Below are 19,907 nucleotides of genomic sequence, written 5' to 3'. Positions count from 1 at the left end.
CGTCACAGGAAATAAACCCAAGACAACTGAAATCTTTACATGTCCTTAGGAAACCTGATATAGCAGCTCCATGCTGATGAGAAAAAGACAATAAGAAGAACTGAGAATATTTTTATATAAATTAAATGCCGTTTCTTCAGAATACGGTGTACAATTGAAAGAAGTTACAAGATAATAGAAAATGCAGAAAGAAGAGATCAATTATTAGAAGAAAATATAAATTATGTATCCTCTTCCTTCCGCGTTGTTTGCGTCCTCTCTTGCTGATCTGTGAGCAAGTGTGTTGCACCGCCTCCTTCCCCTCCTGCCAAGAGGATGTGTAAGGAATCAGTGCTGTCATCCTCTCCTCTATCACCCCCATCTCCGCTGTGTCGGCGTATCAAGCATTGGAGGGTTAAGGACTTTGCCTTTTTTTCATCGACGAGTGAGGAGCAGCACGTCCGTGTTCCTGAGAGTGTTAGTGTTTTGTCCCCTGTGGAATCTGCTGTGGCTGCATCATCCTCTTCTTCAAGACACAAGTGTGTTGCAGTCTCGCACGCATTTGCGCACGTTGGTGATTCTTCTGCTTCTTCTGCTCCAGGGACTATTCGTCGTCGTGGATCTTAAGACGCCTATAAAAAGATTGAAAATTGTGAATGCGTAAGTAGTGCAGCCACAGTGTTTGCCACCCCCTCCCATTGATGCTGTTTGGGATTCGACTCCGAGGAATTCTCATTCTGTGTCAAGAGTTCGAAATGCTTCTCCATCACATTGCGAGTGTTCATAGTAGTGTTCCTAGTATTGTGGTTGGTTCATCGCAGGAGATGGCGCGTGGCCCCAGTCCGGACAGGTCTGCTGGCGCTTCACGGCTGCTGGGTCTTCCTTTACCGAGGTTGTTGATCTCATTCGTGGGTTCAACAATTTGGAAAGTAGGACTCAGGCTCGGTCGTCTTTCACTCCTACTTGCTTGGAAGCCTCGCTGGGGGCTACGCAAGATCCTAAGTCGTCATTTCAGCTTCCCTTATCGGGGCATGTCCAGTCTGTCTTGCAAAAGGTGAACGCTTCTGTGTCAGATCGGGACAGGTCTCTTCGGTCAAGGGGTTCTTCCAAGTTGCTTCCTCCACCACTCACGAGTCATAGGAAGTATTATGCTACAAACTCTGTCTGCTTGTTGCCTTGTCATCTTGACACAGACTTGTACGTCTCAAGCCAGGGTTGACTTTGGAGTAGGTGAAGTCGGTGGCGTCGTCCTTTTCTCCGCACGATGCCTTGGGTTTGGAGTCTACGGCAGCTTCCATGTTCCAGACAGTGTCATGGTTAGACTTGTGGTCGACGGCCATTGCCAAGATTGCATCTGACAGGTCCCCGGTTGGTGGGTGCTTCTTCACTTGCCAGTTTGTTGCAGTCTGGGGGCAAGGCTTTCTCGTATCTTGCACATCTTGGTGTCAATTTCTGGGCTAATCTTCTGATCAGAAGGCACGCGGCATTGTCCAGGATGGCAAGATTGGTTGGCCTTGAGTCCTTGTTGGCACTCAGGAATCGGGATCTATTAGAATCTCAGTTCCTGTTTCCTTGGACTGAGCTGGAGGATGCAATAGACCGACGGCTGGCTGACACAAAGGACAGGTTGGTGCACCGGGCTGTGTCCAAGTCGCAGTCTCGTTCTCTGAGAAGTCCCGCCCCTCCTCCTCCTCCAGTTCAGCAGCAAATGCAGAGATCGTCATCTGGTAAGCCGTGTAGCAGTTCGGTTTCGGCTGGGCCCTCTCATTCGTCCCAATCTAAATCAGAGGACCAACGTTCCTTTTGGTCCCACTCTTACAGGTCACGGAGGGGCTCCAGGGGTAGAAATAAGGGGGGTCGTCGATAGGCTGGGCACCTCTCCCTCTCCCTCTCCTTTGCCACAGGTGAGGGGTGCCTGGCTGGCCAGTGGGCCGAGTGGCAGTTATGGGGGGAAGAAGTGGGTAGTAGATGTCCTTCGGGTGGGGTATCTACTACTGTTCGACTTCTCTCGGACAGACCTCTGCTCAGGCGAGAGTATTCCCCAGATTCTCTGAAGTTCTTAGCTCTCCGGGAGGAAGTGCAGAAAACACTGGACAAAGTTGCAATAGAGGAAGTGGTGCTTCCGTCTCCGGGGTTTCACAGTCACATCTTCTTAGTGCCAAAGGTGACGGGGATGGAGACCGCGTGATCAATGTTGGCAGCTGTGAGAGAAAATGACTTCATGCTATTGATAGATCTAAAGGACACATACTTCCAAATCCCTATTCATCTGTCATCCAGGAAGTTCCTTTGCTTCTGTCTCAGAGACAAGGTTTTCAAGTTCAAAGTCCTGTGCTTCAGGTTGACCACGGCCCCTCTGGTGTTCACAAGTCTTCTCTCTCGTCTCAACTTGGGCTCATGCTCAAGGGATCCGTTTGCTGAGGTACTCGACGACTGGTTGGTCTTAGCAGGTTCCAGAGAGAAGCTGCTATACAGGACAGAGATCACCTGCTTCGGTATTGCCTGCTTCGGTATTGTCTGGAACTCAGCATCTTGGTGAACCTAGAGAAGTCAAATCTCATACCCAGTCAAAGGAGTCTCTATCTAGGCATTGTCATCGATACAGCAGTCTCGAGGGTTTTCCCGTCGGATCAGAGGTTGGAGAAGTTGCAAGTAGTGGCGTGTGACTTCTTGCCTCAGTAAGCTCATCAGTAGCAGATTCTTCTGGGGATTTTGACTTCTCTGGAGAAGCTGGTCCCTCATTGGCGACTTTACCTTAGGTCTCTACAATGGAGACTGAGGGACTTCTGGTCTCTGGTGGGGGACTCACCCCTGATAAGGGTACCTCTGTCTCTAGAAGTGAGAGAAGATCTTCGTTGGTGGTTGGACAATCAGAATCTCTTGAAGGGTGTTCCTCTGTGTTCTCTTCTGCCGGATTTACTTCTGTTTTCAGATGCCTCCCTTGTAGGTTGGGGCGCTCATTAAGGTGGCCTCATTACTTCGGGTGTGTGAAGTTTGGAGGACAGACAGTAGCATATCAATGTCTTAAGAGTTAAAGGCAGCCATTCTGGGTCTGAAGGAATTTCAGGAGAAAGTAGAGGGACATTCTGTAGTTCTCATGATGGACAACACCATGATGGTCACTTATGTGAACAAGTTGGGGGGGAGACTGGTTTCACGTCAACTTCACGCCTCGACAGTCAAGGTTCACCAGTGGGCGGTCAGCAATTTGGTGGAGCTCTCAGCCAGGTATATCCCAGGCAAAAGGAATGTGGTTGCTGACAAGCTCAGTCATCGGGATCAGGTCCTTGACACAGAATGGTCTCTTCATCAGGCCCTGGCAGACAGGCCCTTCCAGGTTTGGGGGAGACCTATGCTACACTTCTTTGCCACCCGGTTCAACAGGAAACTAAGAGGTTTTCTGTTCGGTGGTTCCGGATCCTCTGGTGTCAGTGAAGGATGTGCTCCAGCATCCCTGGGACAACCTGGAGGTGTATGCCTTCCCTCCGTTTTGTTTGATCCACCAAGTCCTGAACAGGATGATGAGCTTGCAGTCTCAGGATGACATTGGTAGCTCAGCTGTGGCTGCAGGCAGAATAGTTTCCGGATCTACCGTTGTTGATGTTGGCTGTGCCAAGGGAGATTCCCCTGTGGCGGCATCTTTGTCAGCCGCACATAAAAAGATTCCACCAGTCAGTAGAATTCCTGTCTCTTGGAGGCTATCAAGTATCTCCTATGAGTGATATGCTTTTCTCAGAAGACAGCAGGACATATGTCCAGCAATCTCAGGAAATCTACCTCTGCCGTTTACCAAGGTAAATGGGCGATCTGTAATTTGTGTCGTAAATGGGGTTTTTCTTCAATCACAACCTCTATTCAGCACATAGCAGACTTTTTGGTCTTCCTCAGGGATGTGAAAGGCTTGTCTGTTTTTGCCATTAGAGGCTACAGGGTGGCCTTGAGTTTAGTGATATGTCTTAGAAGTATTGACATTTCCTTATACTGGGAACTCTCCTTGCTGTTTAAGGGGTTTGAGCAGTCATGTTCTCCAAGGGAGCTCAAGCCTCCAACATGGGATGTTTCCTTGGTCCTGAGAAGTTTCACTAAAGCTCCTTATGAGCCTTTATGTCGTTCATCAGACAGGAACTTGACACTCAAAACGGTTTTCCTCCTGGCCTTGGCTTCTTAGAAGAGAGTGGGGGAGCTTCATGGCCTCAGCTATGATGTGAAGCACACCAGAGGTTGGGGGTCAGTGTCCTGGAATTCGTGGCCAAGACCCAGAATTCCTCGGTGCAGGGTGACAGGTTTGCCTCCTTTTCCCTACCATCTCTGGATGACTTTGTGGGCGGTGATTCTCCAGAGCTCTTGTGTCCTGTCAGGGCTCTGTATTGCTATCTTAAGAGGACAAGACATCTTAGGCCAGGTTGTCGTAGGCTTTTTGTTAACACGGGGCTTTTGAAGAAAGAGGTGTCCAAGAATACAACATCTTTTTGGTTACATGAAGCTATCAGACAGGTGTATTTGACTTTTGATGATTCTGCAGCCATGTCTGTGCAGGCTAAAGCACATGACATCAGGGGTATTGGTCCCTCTTTGGCTTTCAAGAAGAATTTGGCTGTTCATAAAGTTTTGAGCGCTGGTACTTGGTTACGCCAGTCCACGTTCACCTCGTTCTATCTTTAGGATGTTGCCCACAGATCTATGGACACTTTTTCCTTAGGTCCTGTGGTGGCTGCCCAACAGATCGTGTAACTCATTATTGCCCTTAACCGGGCACGTTTGTATCTTACCTAGGATGATTGTGCGGAAGAGAGAATGAGTGAGTTGGAATAGTCTCTTTCTTTCTCTTGTTCCTTTCCTTCTTCCCACGGGCAGGTTGAGGAATAGACACGTCATTTGCTGGACTGGTCTGATACAGGTGAGTAAGGTAGTCATAATGATACTTTGGTTGCTTTGTGTTCAAATAGTCAAGCCCTCTATTCAGTAGCATATACTCCACTTCCTAGCAAGGGGGAGTGAGGAGTAATAATGAACCCTGATGCATTGGCTTGTTATTGAACACTCAGAGTTTCTCTTTAGTTCCCTACTGCAATGAATCTTCCCATATATCATTGTATGTAACCCAGTGGCCGAGATGTTGCTTCTCACCTGCATCAGTCCCTCTACTGTAGATATTTCTTTTGGAGTTGGACTGGTGGGTAAGCCCCCAGCCGGTTTAGGATGTCTGTACCTCCCACCAAGTATAAGTCTATCTATTGTTAAGACTGAAGGTTTGTTCACGTATGAACAAATGACAAATTTTCTAAGACAATTTGTATTTTTCATAGCTACAAACCTGAGGTCCTAATGTTTTACTGCCCACCTCTAGCTGCCCCTGGGTTGGGAAAGACTAAACGCGATAGCATAGGTGTGCGGTCTTTGACCAGTTTTCACCCGATATACGCATTCGTTGCCAAATCTCACAGATTCCTTGCTTTTTCATTTATAATTTTTTAACCAGATCCAGATAGGTGCTAGAAAATTATCCTATTGTTAAGACCTCAGGTTTGTAGCTATGAAAAAAACAAATTGTCTTGGAAAATTTGTCATTTTGGATATATAGTGGAGTCCAAATTATTTGAGAATGCCTTTCCCATCATGTAACATAAACAAATTACAATCTCTTTAATGTTTAACTTGGATATTTGTACTTTTGTGAGGTAAGTATACAAATCTTACTTCAAGAAAAATTAATTCAAACACTTACAGCACTATCATATCCAAGGTAAACTTTTTCAGCTAACGGTTTCACATAATGACGAAGGATCCAAAGCCATTCTTGTTCAAATTCCATTTGATTCATGTGGATATCTATTGTTGGGACATTCTCATAACCCCCTGCAAGTCTTGGATCCTGAAAGGAAAACAATATTGTTTAATTAATTTTAGTGAAACTAGCATTGCAGTTACAATTATTAATGCTGTTAGCCTAGAAGACCTATAAACAATCAACCTTGTGATTATCTAAATGTTGACTAGCCAGATAAGAATTGGAAAACAATGCTTCTTTAATGAAAGGAAAGATTTTTTTCTGACAAAGCTAGGCTTTATCACTGCTGATTCAAATGAAAAGTAGTGTATTGTAAATCAAAGTGATCCTCTACGAGCAAACTTTTAAAAACTTAAGATGCTACTGAAGAAATTTTATTATTGTATTTGCTGGAAACCACTCCATCTTTGCATTAGAGCAGTCTTAACCTTGTTTTTAAATGAAACTTTTCAGATCTTTGGGACTTCTGGCTACTGCAGACTGCTTGAAATGGTTACAAAAAGCAAAGTTATCTGCACTGTTTCCAATTCTGCCTAAATCCTATGTAAAGTGTTATACCAAAGCAGTAGTTTTCTTCTGATTTTTCTGGTGCAGTGGTGAAGGCAAATCCAATGAAGAATTTAACATTGAGGCTTGACTGCCACTTTCTGCAATCTGATTCTGAATGGGTCTTAATGGACATGACCATATGATACCTAGTATTTTGAGACTACCATGAAAAGTCATTAAAAGCCATCATAGTAATATTTGTCAGTCAGTGTATGAATGTATATATGGCTGAGAAATAAATAATAAAAATATATATGAACATTTTGACAAATGTTTTTAAAATAGCCAATATCAGAACCTGAAACATTTGATCCTACGTATCATAATGCCATTTGTGCTTGGTTGGGTTAAGTCTGAAAGGCTTCACAGCAATATACTAAAGGTCTCCATTTGTTGGACCTAAAACTTCTTCTGATTTGTCTGTATTATTGTACAATAAATGTAGCAAACTTAGAGTTAAAAAGAAATTAACACTGGTTCTCCTTTCTGCAAATGAGGAATTTCATGATGGGAAAGTACAAAAAAAAAATAAAAAAGGCAACTGAGTTTCCCTTATGCATGCAAAAAGAAATAACTGCATGCTTGATATTAAAAGAGACAAAGGGAACAAATTATCTTGGCATTCTTCACAGGTTATTTTTTCTGAATAAACTATATGTTACGTACATCGTTAGTACCATCGGACCAACCACCATTGTCATTGGCTAATTCAACCAACTCTTGGCAGAATCTTGGGGTGAAAATTGGAAACCAGTACACATCAGGGCATGGCTGCAATAAACAAATGAAAGAATTAATAAATAAAGTGTAAATTTTTGAGATATCAAATGAAAACTGGAATGTTAATTTAACTTTTTGTTCAGTTAAATTTACTGAGGTTCATACATGAGGAATTTCTATTTGGAAATTCACAGCAAAAGGTATTTTAAAATTACCATTACTTAAGAACAGTGGTATCTACAAATAAAGGGATAAATTCTAGCACTTTAGGTTTTTTGAGAAAAAAAAGGAAGTAACAATGATGAGCTTTCCAACATAGAATGACTTATGCAATAAAAATAGGTACATATACATCTTTTACAGAATTTTCGTTAATACGGTTTTCGTATGCCTCACATTTCATACTTTTCGGTTTTTGCACACTTTTTTTGTCCAAAATCTTGTCTTGGTTATTGTAAGTTTCCTTGGTTTTCGTAAACTCAGTAACGCTCCATCCGCGGACCAGCATGTGACTGGGCCCTGAATGAAGAGCACAAACAGAGCATCCCTCACGTGACCCATTCTAGCTTTGTTTCTCGCCCAAAAAGCATCTACACACACATTCACACAGTAATACATATACAGTGGTACCTCGACAAACGAAATTAATCCGTTCCGAGGCGGCCTTCGTAACCTGAGCTTTTCGTATCTTGAAATGCATTTTACGTGTAAATATGATATTGTAATGATACAATAAAGTTTGTTCATACTTACCTGGCAGATATATATATAGCTGTATTTTCCGAAGTCCGACAGAAATTAAAAAACTTACGACACACGTAGTGGGAGTCAGGTGGTTACCCATTCCCGCCGCTGGGAGGCGGGTATCAGGAACCATTCCCATTTCTATTCATAATTTTATTTCCACTGTCTCCTGAGGGGAGGTGGGTGGGTACTTAAATTATATTTCTGGGCTCAGCTTGTGTCGGCCTATGAAATATCCTTAAGATCACTTATTTTCTAGGGTTAAAATTAATCTTAAAATTTACCAGAGAAAAATAAAATTAAGAAAATGTCAGTAAAACTGACTCGCTCACTCTATAAAAGAAGTGTCGGTATGGGAATATAGGCGAGTGGGATCACTACCACGAGTCATTCACCATTTAGACCTTCCAACATAAAATCCCCACCAGAGAGAGCTGATACTAAAGGGTGATGCGGCCGCTACTACTACTACTACCGACGCCACGGACAGCAGCACCCCTAGCGGACATCCTTAATCATTAGCTTTACAGCGCTAGGTGCATTTTTCCCTTGTGTTGTTTTTTCTCGGATTACTTTCAACCATTACGATGGAACGTGCTGCAATTGCTTCGGCTAAGTTAAATGCCTCATAAGTAGTATTTCCTAGTATTTTAGTCTTCCAGGGACCAGTATTTTCCTTTTACAGGTATATACGGTCTCCCGGTTGACTCGTGGCGGCCGTGTGCCGCCTCGTGTTTAAGATTTCCCGGTCTCCCATACTGGGACATCTTATGCTTATGGGCTTTTTATTTTTACGTTCATCGTTTTTATAGCTAGGACACAGCCCTTTTTACCATTTTCTCTTAGTTTGGTATTTAGGGCTATACCGTGTTTTCTGGCCCAGCATCCCAGCTCTTGCTCTTCATCGGCTACCGCTGGCTCCGAGTAGTCAACTGTTCTTTGGATCAGTTTGCCTCCTCCTGGGCTTCTTTCTCTTTTACTAAAAGTGTTTTTTCCTTCTTTACGATGTATTATCAGTGTTATTTAGGGCGTTAGGCTAGCCTAGGTGCTTGTGCCATGTGTTGGTACAGACTGGTTCACGTGGCCCCTCTGTGGTTGTGTTGCTATCGCGGCTTAGGCCACCTGCGATCACGTGTCCCTTAGCACCTTACCCTTCCCCTTCCCTCCCTACCAGGTATAGGGAGGGGTCTGGTGGATCTCCTTGGTTGTCATGACAACCACAGTAGCCTACCTCCCTCTCCCTCTGAGGAGGCCTGGAGCTCCATACCAGCTGGGGTTTAGGGCGACCACTTGTCTCGGGTACCGGGTTACCGAGCGGGTAGTTAGTAGCGAACGGGGGGGGGGGGACCGAGAGAGAGATTTGAGAGAGAGAGAGATGAGAGATGAGGGGGGGGGAGCGGCGAGAGAGATGAAGAGAGAGGGGAACCGAGAAGAGAGAGATCGAGAGAGAGACTGAGAGGCAGAAGAGAAGAAGAGGAGAGGAGGAGGAGGAGGAGGAGCGGAGGAGGAGCGGAAGGAGGAGGAGGAGGGAGGAGGAGGCCACCCCCCCTCTCTCTCTTCTGCCGTGTTTTACGCCGGGACCCCCCCCCCTATTAGCCTCAGTTCACACCCCCCTTTCCACCCCATACCTTAACGGACGGAGCCTCCGCTGAAGCCGGGGGCCCCTTCGGTTATAGGTCCGCCTGGCTCCGCCAGTGGGCGGGGTGGGCAAATTACTAGTGGTCTGTTGCTTGCCTACTATATCCTGTTTTCCGCTACCGGAGGAGAGCTCGCTCCTTACCCGGGCACTCTTCTAGTAGACGGAAAGTTTTATACCTCATTATATACGGATATACCCTTACTGTTACGGTGAATTTTAGTTTTAATTTATTTTATGTACTATCTCCGTCGTGGTTTCATGGCTCCTCACCACTCCTGGTTGGAATCTTTTTCCTGTCTCCGGCGTAGCCTCAGACCACCTCCAACCGCCTAGTTACCACACGTATTACGGTGGGGCTCTGGTTTAATCTAACTTACATGCTCCGGCATGCAGCGGAGTATTTGTTAGGCTGTAAGTGCACCTGATACTCATGTATCTCTCCACTTACAGGCTACCAACTGCCAGGTCCCAGGTTGCAACGCGACGTTGTACGACCCCTGCGCCCATGAAGAGTGTAGGACCCACGCCCCGTGTGCCACCAACCACAACGGACTGATCGTTTGGCACCCGGAGGCTTGCACCATCTGCTATGACCTCGTGAGTCAGCTTTTGGGTGGGGTAAGTTTACTCCTGGACTTTTCTTCGTCTTATCATCCACTAACCCTTAGTTTTAAGCTTCTTTAACCGTATCTCCGCCGCTAGAAGCTTCATATCGCCTTCTCTTCCAGGCTGCCGCCGTGAAGGAAGTCGCCCTGGCAACCCTGAAGGCTTGGGTGGGCGGCTTCGGGAAGAACGCCGCCAAGGGCCAGCCTTATATACTCGATAAGAAGCTGGCCGTCCAGATCTTCCCCGGAGGCAAGGCGACGGGATATGTGGACCCCATCTCGGCAGCCCCACTCATAGCCTCTATTCACGCAGGAAAGGTGCAGGCAGGCGTTTCGGAGGGTCCGTCTCTACGCAGGAGCCGGTCCCAGATGTGGCCAACCTGGACCTGAATATTGAACCTATGGCGGTAGGGGCAGAGGATTTGTTGGTTGAGGTAGGTGTGTCAGGCGCCCAAGGTCTTTCCTTGGGTGCTCCTGGATCTTCTTCCCCTGTCCCTTCTTCCTCTTCATTCCAAGGCTTCACGGGATCTGAGATCCCTGCTCGCTCTCCCGCTCTCTCTGTACCCCCGAAGGTGAAGGGACAGAGAGAACAGAAGACCCTACATAAGACGACTTCTAAGAAGTCGTCGTCTTCTTCAGCTAGGAAGTCTACGACTTCCTACGCAGACGCGGTGAAAGCGAAGCCTAGCTCTTCCTATTCTAAGAGCTCTAGAAGCAAGGCTTCTAAGGAGAAGGCTCGCGCTCCGGCCGAGCCAACGCCTTCTCCGGCATCTACCGGATCTACTCCGGTAACTCCTGTTGTGGGGCTGGCGGGGACCGAGCTCTTTTGATCCCACCACTTTCTCAGCAGTAGTAATGCAACAAGTGGGAGAGATGGTTGGCTCTCTTGGCTCCAAGTTTGAGCAGATGTTTGCACAGCTGTCAAACACGATTAACCAGTCTGGTCAGTCTATCCAAGATCTCTCTAACCGAGTTAGGGAGCACGACGACCGCTTTGCTGGCCTCAACCAGGCTCCTCAGCCAAGCTCCCCTGTAGCAGGTACTGGTCTTTTACAGTTACCTCCTTATGAATCCCATACCAGCCTTCTCTATGGATAACCCATGGAGAGTGGCCGCTTATGCCCCCTTCAAGGACGGCATGATTTCTATCCCGGAGTGTGGAACTCGAAGGATTGAGGACTTCGAGTTCTACCCTCCCGGACTGACTCAGCCTTTCATTGGGTATGCTAGGCTGACCGTCACTGCTCTCAATAGAGAGGATAAGATCTCCCGAGAGACTGTGCTGTATAGTAGGGATCATGCACAGCGGGAATGGGTTCACTGCCTGGAGGATTGGGAATGTACCAACACCAAACTCCAGGCATTCAAGAGTCCATTTACTATCTTCGCTACGGAGGAGGAGGCTTCTCTTCCGTTCGCTACCAAGGTAGTAGAAGCGACTCTTCAGGCAGTCCTCAAGGACGAGCCCATGCCACAGTTGAGGGAAGCGGAATCTACATCTCCGCTCTTCCCGGCCTTTGGAGAATTGTGGGAGAACTTACCTGCCACTTTCTCAGTAGGTAAGCTGAAGCCAGACTGCGCAATGGATCAGTTTGGCGAGAAGCTTCCAAGACTGCCTGATACCCTTATTCAGGCAGAGTTTGATGCCCGTACAAGATTTGGGAGGTCTCTAACTCCCTGATCATTACGGAGATGGCTGCCCTGTCTTACGCCACAGAACCATTGTTCAAGATACTGGCTAAATCCCAGCTCCAGACGGTCCAAGCCGATGCTTTTGACTTCTTCCTAGCCAGAAGGAACTGCCGAAAGCATGTCTTTGCAGGAGGCAACTATCAGGCATGAGCCTAATAGACTCTTAGCTTCAGCATGTGGGGTGCGGATCTCTTCCCAGAGGCCTCTGTGAATGAGGTGCACCACGAGCTGCTAGGCTTAACCAGAGCCTTAGAGCCAGATGGGGCATCTCTTCCAAGAGGAAACAAGAGACCGCCCCTGCTGCTGGTAAGAAACTAAAGAAGGCAGGTAGAAGGTTCCAACCTTACCAGAAGCAACAGCAGCAACAGCATTTCGTTCAGGCCGTCCCAGTTACACACAGGGACAGCCGTCAACCTCGAAGCAGACACAGCCCATTCTTCCTGTTGTCTCCTCAAAGTCAACCTTCCACCTCTTATGCAGTCTCGCCGGCCTTCAATTCAATGTATGAAAGCCAGGCCTACCCAACCTTTAACAGGTTCTCTAGGGGTAGCAGGGCGAGGGGCCACTTTCGCCAGCGTGGCACAGGAGAGCTGCAAGAGGCAAGCACTTCAGAGGAGGGCGCTGAGTTTCACCCACTCAACAACAGTGAGGCTACCCCCAGGTAGGGGGAGGGAGCTGTTCCATCTTCCGTCACAGGCGGTGGGGGTTCAGCAAATGGGCACAGAGCATCGTGTCCAAAGGATTAGGTTGGAGTTGGATCAAAGATCCTCCTCCAATCAAATCATTCTATCAAGTACATCAAAGGAATTGACAGATTATGCGGAGGAACTCCTTCAGAAAGGAGCTATTGCGAGAGTCAAGCATCTAAAATTTCAAGGTCGCTTATTCAGCGTGCCAAAGAAAGGCTCAACAAAAAGAAGGGTGAATCTTAGACTTGTCAAAGCTAAACTCTTTCATTCGTTGCGACAAGTTCAAATGCTCACCATCTCGCAGGTACGGACCTTACTTCCCCGTGGGGCCGTCACAACCTCTATCGATCTTACGGACGCATACTATCATATCCCTATAGCCAGACACTTCCGTCCATTCCTAGGCTTCAAACTAGGAAATCAGAGGTTCTCATTCAAAGTGATGCCCTTCGGTCTGAATGTAGCCCCCAGGGTATTCACGAAAATAGCAGAAGTGGTAGTTCAACAGTTGAGAACTCAGGGGATAATGGTAGCAGCATACCTCGACGATTGGTTGATCTGGGCACCAACGGTCGAGGAATGTCTCAAAGCCACGAAGAAGGTAGTTCAATTTCTGGAAACATCTGGGGTTCCAGATAAACAAAACGAAATCCAGACTCACTCGGAGTCTCGTTTCAGTGGCTAGGAATCCAATGGGATTTGTCTTCCCACAATCTGTCAATTCCACTGGTCAAAAAGAAAAGAAATAGCCAAGTCTGTGAAACAATTTCTCAAATGCAAACAAACATCAAGGAGAAACCAGGAAAGAATCCTGGGTTCTCTTCAGTTTGCCTCAGTGACAGACATCCTCCTGAAAGCAAGGCTGAAAGATATAAATTCGAGTTTGGCGATCGAGAGCAAACGTCAAATCTCGAGACAAGTTGTCAGTAATTCCACAGATCCTTCGCAATCAGCTCCGTCCATGGACAAAAGTGAAGAATCTTGCCAAATTAGTACCCCTTCAATATCCCCTTCCAGTGTTAACCATTCACACGGATGCCTCCCTGTCCGGTTGGGGGGGATATTCTCAATTCAAACAAGTTCAGGGGACTTGGTCAGTTCAGTTCCGCCAGCTCCACATAAACGTCCTGGAAGCAATGGCAGTATTTCTTACCCTGAAGAGACTTCTTCCCCCGAAGAAGTCTCCATCTAAGACCTAGGTTTTGGGACAGTGCAGTGGTAGTACATTGCATCAACAGAGGAGGGTCCAAATCCAAACACGTGAATCAATGTCATGATAGCCATCTTTGCGCTAGCAGACAAACACAGATGGCATCTGTCCGCCACTCACCTGGCAGGGGTAGAAAATGTGATCGCAGACGCTTTGTCAGGTCAGTCCCTCTGGAATCAGAATGGTCCCTAGATGACAGGTCATTCCAGTGGATATGCCGAGAGTCCCAGGCTTACAAGTAGATTCTCTTCGCCTCACAAGCGAACCACAAGCTCCCTTGCTATGTGGCCCCCAACCTGGACCCTCTGCGGGCCTATGCCACGGATGCCTGTCGTTAGATTGGAATCAATGGAGGAAAATCTATATATTCCTCCAGTGAATCTTCTTTTGAAAGTCTTGAGCAAGCTGAGGACTTTCAAGGGACTAGTAGCTCTGATTGCTCCAGACTGGCCAAAAAAGAACATGGTATCCGCTGCTTCTGGAATTGGGGTCTCCGACCTCAACGGATTCCCAATCCCAAGTGGTCGCAATCAGTACAAATGAGGACTGTGTTCGCTTCCTCAGGAATTCTCCAGACCCTAACTTTATGGACTTCATGAAGTTTGCGGCTAGAAAAGATGCTAATATTGATCCACAAAACATCCTCTTTCTAGAATCAAACAAAAGAGAGTCAACTATTAGGCAATATGACTCAGCTGTTAAAAAATTAGCATCCTTCCTGAATGAATCAAACACTACAACCATGACAGTTAATTTAGCTATATCCTTTTTCAGGTCCTTGTTTTGAAAAAGGTTTAGCAGCTAGCACTATTACTACTAATAAATCGGCTTTGAAGAAAATCTTTCAGTTGGGTTTCCAAATAGACCTACAGAATTCTTTACTTTACGTCTATTTCCCAAAGCCTGTGCTAGACTCAGACCTTCTCAAAGGCCTACTGCAGTTTCATGGTTCTTAAATGATGTCCTCAAACTAGCCTCAGATACTGACAACTCGTCTGCACATTCATGATGCTCTTAGAAAGACGTTATTTTGTTAAGCCTGGCTTCAGGCCAGCCAGAATTTCAGAACTGTCGGCTCTATCCAGAGAATGCGGGTCATGTGGAATTTCTCCCCTCAGGAGAAGTTCTACTTTCCACCGGGATCGTAGCTTTTTAGCAAAAAAATGAGGATCATCTTGCAAGGTGGGCTCCTTGGAAAGTCATCCCACTTCCGCAAGATCCTTCTCTCTGCCCAGTATCAACTTTAAGAGCCTTTCTATCTCGTACATCCTCTAGATCCTCAGGTTCTCTCTTTATGAGAGAAAAAGGTGGCACTTTATCAGTGAAAGGAATCAGACAACAGATCCTTTACTTCATTAAACAAGCCAACCCTGATTCATTTCCAAAAGCACATGACATCAGAGGAGTAGCCACCTCAATTAATGACTTTGAGGATCTTAAAAAGTATACTGGATGGAAATCACCGACAGTCTTTAAACGTCATTACCTGAAGTCCTTGGAATCTTTAAAATTTTCTGCAGTAGCAGCGGGAAAAGGGAAAACATTGTTTCTCCTGATACTGCACAGTAGTTGTAATATAGATCCAGGTCTCCCTTTCTACCTACCTCGTCCAACATGCCTCACCCTATTGCCATGCTGACTCTGGGATACTTCTAGCCTTAAGCCGCTAGAAATCATATTGGTGGATTGTCCCTTATTTTTTTGCTAGGGACATCCACGTTATGTACATATAATGTACTTCAGTGTTTCTACCTTATTTTATGCTAGGGTAGAACACAATGAGTTTGTATATTTTGTAAATATCTTAATTAAGTGAATCATTCTATATTGTTTTTGCCATTACACCATTATGTATTACCATGTCTAATATAAGTTAATTTTAAGTACTTTATATTGATTGCTTCTTTACCATGCCATTGTTTAGGATAAGTTAGCTTTAAGTACTTTTGTTTGTATACTGTAATGTCCCTGATTCACTTATATTATATAACTCTTTTTTACTATTGGGTTTCATTTGTCCTTATTCCCATCTTGTCTGTTTCTCTGGTACTATTTCATAGGCCGACACGAGCTGAGCCCAGAAAGGGATTTTGACGTAGGAAAAATCTATTTCTGGGTGATTGGCTCGTGTTGCCCTATGAAACCCACCCTGTTTTCTTTTACCCACCCTACAGGACAAGATGTTCATAGATTAAGGATGACCGCTAGGGGCGCTGCTGTCCGTGGCGTCGGTAGATAGTAGTAGTAGCGGCGCACACCCTTTAGTATCAGCTCTCTCTGGTGGGGATTTTATGTTGGAAGGTCTAAATGGTGAATGACTCGTGGTAGTGATCCCACTCGCCTATATTCCCATACCGACACTTCTTTTATAGAGTGAGCGAGTCAGTTTTACTGACATTTTCTTAATTGTTTTTATTTTTCTCTGGTAATTTTAGATAATTTACCTAGAAATAATGATCTTAAGGATAATTTCATAGGGCGACACGACACACCGCAACAGAAATAGATTTTTCCTACGTCAAAATCCCTTATATCTGCCAGGTAAGTATGAACAAACTTTATTGTATCATTACAATATCATTTTGTTCATGAAACTTACCTGTCAGATATATATATAGCTGAATCCCACCTTTGGTGGTGGGAAGAGACAGAATAGAATTTTAGGAAACAAATACATGCAGATAATTGATATCTTGGTTCCTTACCTGTTAGCATAGCTGGCTTCGTGGTTACTGCTGGTGCACTCAAGATGATCTGTCAACGGGGGCGTGACCACGATGTGACTAGACCATTGACCATACAATGAGGGCAACGAAGTAAAAAAACCACCTGGCCTAGTCTACCAAAGGTATCCCACTAAACTAGACTAAAGAAGGGAGATCCGCCTCGGGCGGTCGACCCCACAACCAAAAAACATACACAATTAAAAGCTCACCTAACCACTAAAGGAAAGGATGAGTGCTACCTCCTGCCCCAAAACAGTGTCTGCAGCGACGTATGGTCCAAGCGACGAGCAATGTTCGTATGTCGCTTTCACCTCCCTCAGGTAGTGTGAAGTGAACACCGAGTTGCTCCGCCAATAGTGGCACTCAAAATGTCACTGAGTGCCATATTTCTGTGAACGGCTATCGAGGTCGAAATAGCCCTCAACCTCCCGTGGGGCATTCACTTTTAAAAGCTTCATGTCACTATCACTACATGTGGAATGAGCTTCCTTAATGGTGTCTCTCAAGAAGAAAGAAAGCGCGTTCTTTGACATGGGAAGATCAGGCTTCTTGACAGAGCACCACAAGTTGCCCGAAGGTCCTCTACAGTCCTTCGTTCTGTCCTAAATAGAATTTGAGAGCCCTGACAGGGCACAGGACTCTCTCTGGCTCACTACCCACGATCTCTGTCAAACCCTTGATTTCAAATGTCTTGGGCCAAGGGTTGGAAGGATTTTCGTTCTTTGCTAAGAACATAGGGCTTAAAGAACAAACTGCATCAGAGTTCTTAAACCCAACATGCTTGCTTATTGCCTGGATCTCACTAACTCTCTTCGCCGTCGCCAGAGCAGTTAGAAAAAGTGTCTTCCTTGTAAGGTTTCTAAGCGAAGCTAAGTTGAGCGGTTCAAAATTACTGGACATCAAAAACTTTAGAACAATGCTAAGTTTCCAAGAAGGAACTCTGGTTGAGATACTTCGAAGTCTCGAAAGACTTCAGGAGATCATGAAGGTCTCTGTTATTGGCTAAGTCCAGCCCTCTATGCCTAAAGACTACAGAAAGCACACTACGTAGCCTTTTATCGTAGGCACGCTAAGCGAACTTCATTCCTCAAGTAGAGAAGGAAGTCTGCGATCTGGCTCACAGAGGTAGAGGTGGAGGAAATGCCTTTCTTCCTGCACCAGCTCCGAAAAACAGCCCACTTGGATTGGTATACGGCAATAGAAGAAGGTCTCCTTGCCGTTGCGATCGCTTTAGCACAGGTCTTGAAAAACCCCTCGCTCTGGCCAACTTCTGGATAGTCTGAACGCAGTCAGACTCAGAGCGGGGAGGTTTTTGTGATACCTCTCGAAGTGGGCTGTTTGAGTAGATCTATCCTTGGAGGCAGAGTCCTCGGAAAGTCTACTAGAAAAGACATGACCTCTGTGAACCAGTTGGTCGCTGGCCAGAAGGGGGCGATGAGAGTCATCCTCGCTCCCTCTGATGCCGCGAATTTCCTTATACTTACCCCTAGGATCATTCGAACGGGGAAGGGGGGAAAAAGGCGTAATAGTCTAGTCCCGTCCAGTCCCAAAGAAGGGGCGGGGTCTACTGCTGACCTGCTCCTGGGTCTAGAACTGGTGAGCAGTACAGCGGGAGTCTCGTTGTCCTGGAAGTTGCGAAGATGTCTACGAGAGGACATCCCCATAACTTCCACCCAAACCTCTGGCATACTTCCTGATGAAGGGTCCACTCCGTCGGCAGAAGTTGACCTTGCCGACTGAGCAGATCTGCACGGACGTTTTCTACTCCTGATACGAATCTCGTCAGGATAGAGACGTCGTGTGCCTTCGCCATAACAGGATCCTTTTGCAAAGGAGAACAGGGATCGAGAGTGGGTTCCTCCTGTTTCTTGAGGTATGCCAGGGCTGTGGTGTTGTCCGAGTTGATCTGCATCACATTGCCGGAGACTTCGTCCTGAAAGAACTGGAGCGCCAGATGAACTGCTGCCAGCTCCTTGAGGTTTATGTGCCAGGACACCTGTTCCCCTCTACAGGTGCCTTACATTCCTCCCCCCCCAGTGTTGCTCCCCACCCCACCCCGCGGAAGACGCGTCGGAAAACAACACTAGGTCGGGGCTCTGAAGCTTGAGGGAAAGACCCTCTGCGAGCTTCAAAAGGGTCGGTCCACCATCCTTAGATGTTCCTTTACCTCTTCCGATAACACCAAAATCGATTCCAAATTGTTTTGGTGCTTCCAATTGTCCGACAGGAAGAATTGAAGAGGTCTGAGGTGCAACCTCCCTAGGGAAAACAAACTTCTCCAGTGAGGAAATGGTCCCCAGCACCGACTCATCCATTCCCTCACCGAGCATGATTCTTTCCCCAGAAAGGTTGACACTTTGCTTAGGCAATCTAGTTGTCGCCCCTGGGACGGAAAAGCCCGAAAAGCCACTGAGTCCATCTGAATCCCCAGATAGACTAAAGACTGAGAAGGGGTCAGATGTGACTTTTCGAGGTTCACCAGAAGCCCCAGGGACTTCGTTAAAGACAAGGTCGTGTGAAGGTCCGCCAGACACCGGTCTTTCGAGGAGGCTCGTACGAGCCAGTCGTCCAGGTAGAGAGAGATCCTGACTTTGGAAAGATGAAGCCACCTCGCAATGTTCTTCATCAGTAGGGTGAATACCCATCGGAGCAGTGCTGAGTCCGAAGCAGAGAGCCCTGAATTGAAACACGTTTCCGTTTCAGGACAAACCGGCAGGTAATTTCCTCGACTGGGGGTGGATGGGGACGTGGAAATACGCGTCCTGGAGATCTAGTAAGCCATCCAATCCCCGGTCTTAAGGGCCTCCCCATCACTGACTGAGGTGTCTCCCCATCTTGAACCTCTGCTTGATGACAAAGAGGTTCAGGTTGCTGACATCGAGTTTTACCGGTCGACCATTCCCCCGACTGCTTTGGCACCAGGAACAGTCTTGTTGTAAAATCCGGGGAATTCAGGTCGGAGACCTGTTCTACGGCGTGTTTCATGATCATCTGATCTAGCAGATCGTAAAGCACTTGTTGCTTTTCTCCCCGATAAGAAGGTGACATGTCCCTGGGTGTCGTAGACAGCGGGGGTGGTTTCAGGAACGGGATCCGGTAACCCTTCTTTAAGATGTCCAAGGACCATTTGTCGCACCTCTCTCTTCCCAGGCTTGCACAAAAAGCTGAAGCCTGGCTCCAACCGGTGACTGAAGGACTTCTGTTTCACTTCTTGTTCTTGGCAAGCGCAGCAGTGGCTCTGCCTCTGGAAGTGCCTCTTCCTCGAGGGGCTGGTCTCGAGGAAGAACTACCTCGAAAGGGCGGGTTCGATTTCTTGAGAATCGAAACTCCGAGGACGAAGGAACCGCAGGTCTCCTTGAAGATTGTGCGAGGAGGTCTTGCGTGGCCTTTCTCTGTAGGCTGGTAGCAACTGTCTTTTACCATAGCCTGGGGGAAGAGATGATCCGAAAAAAAAGGAGCGAAGAGCAAATCTGCCTTTTGTGACGGAGAGACAGATTTAGCTGTAAAATTGCAAAACAGGGATCTCTTCTTCAATGAGCCCTGTGCAAAAGTGAGCTGTAAGCTCC

General features: G+C 46.6%; 1 protein-coding gene across 1 annotated transcript in view; it reads right to left on the bottom strand.

The window, feature by feature from the left end:
• The window catches only part of LOC135217126 (procollagen-lysine,2-oxoglutarate 5-dioxygenase 1-like), a 597,528-nt gene that overhangs the window by 30,224 nt on the left and 547,397 nt on the right, over positions 1-19,907 (bottom strand). The window contains exons 13-14 of the mRNA XM_064252833.1: positions 6,983-7,087; positions 5,705-5,851 (exon numbers count right to left, since the gene is read on the bottom strand). Coding sequence (XP_064108903.1) covers positions 5,705-5,851; positions 6,983-7,087 — 252 coding nt within the window. The remainder of the gene's footprint in view (positions 1-5,704; positions 5,852-6,982; positions 7,088-19,907) is intronic.

The sequence above is a fragment of the Macrobrachium nipponense genome, chromosome 7 (assembly GCF_015104395.2).
Source record: "Macrobrachium nipponense isolate FS-2020 chromosome 7, ASM1510439v2, whole genome shotgun sequence".
Lineage (NCBI taxonomy): Eukaryota > Metazoa > Arthropoda > Malacostraca > Decapoda > Palaemonidae > Macrobrachium > Macrobrachium nipponense.
The sequence above is the reverse complement of the archived record's forward strand: the minus strand, read 5'-3'. Positions and strand labels throughout refer to the sequence as shown.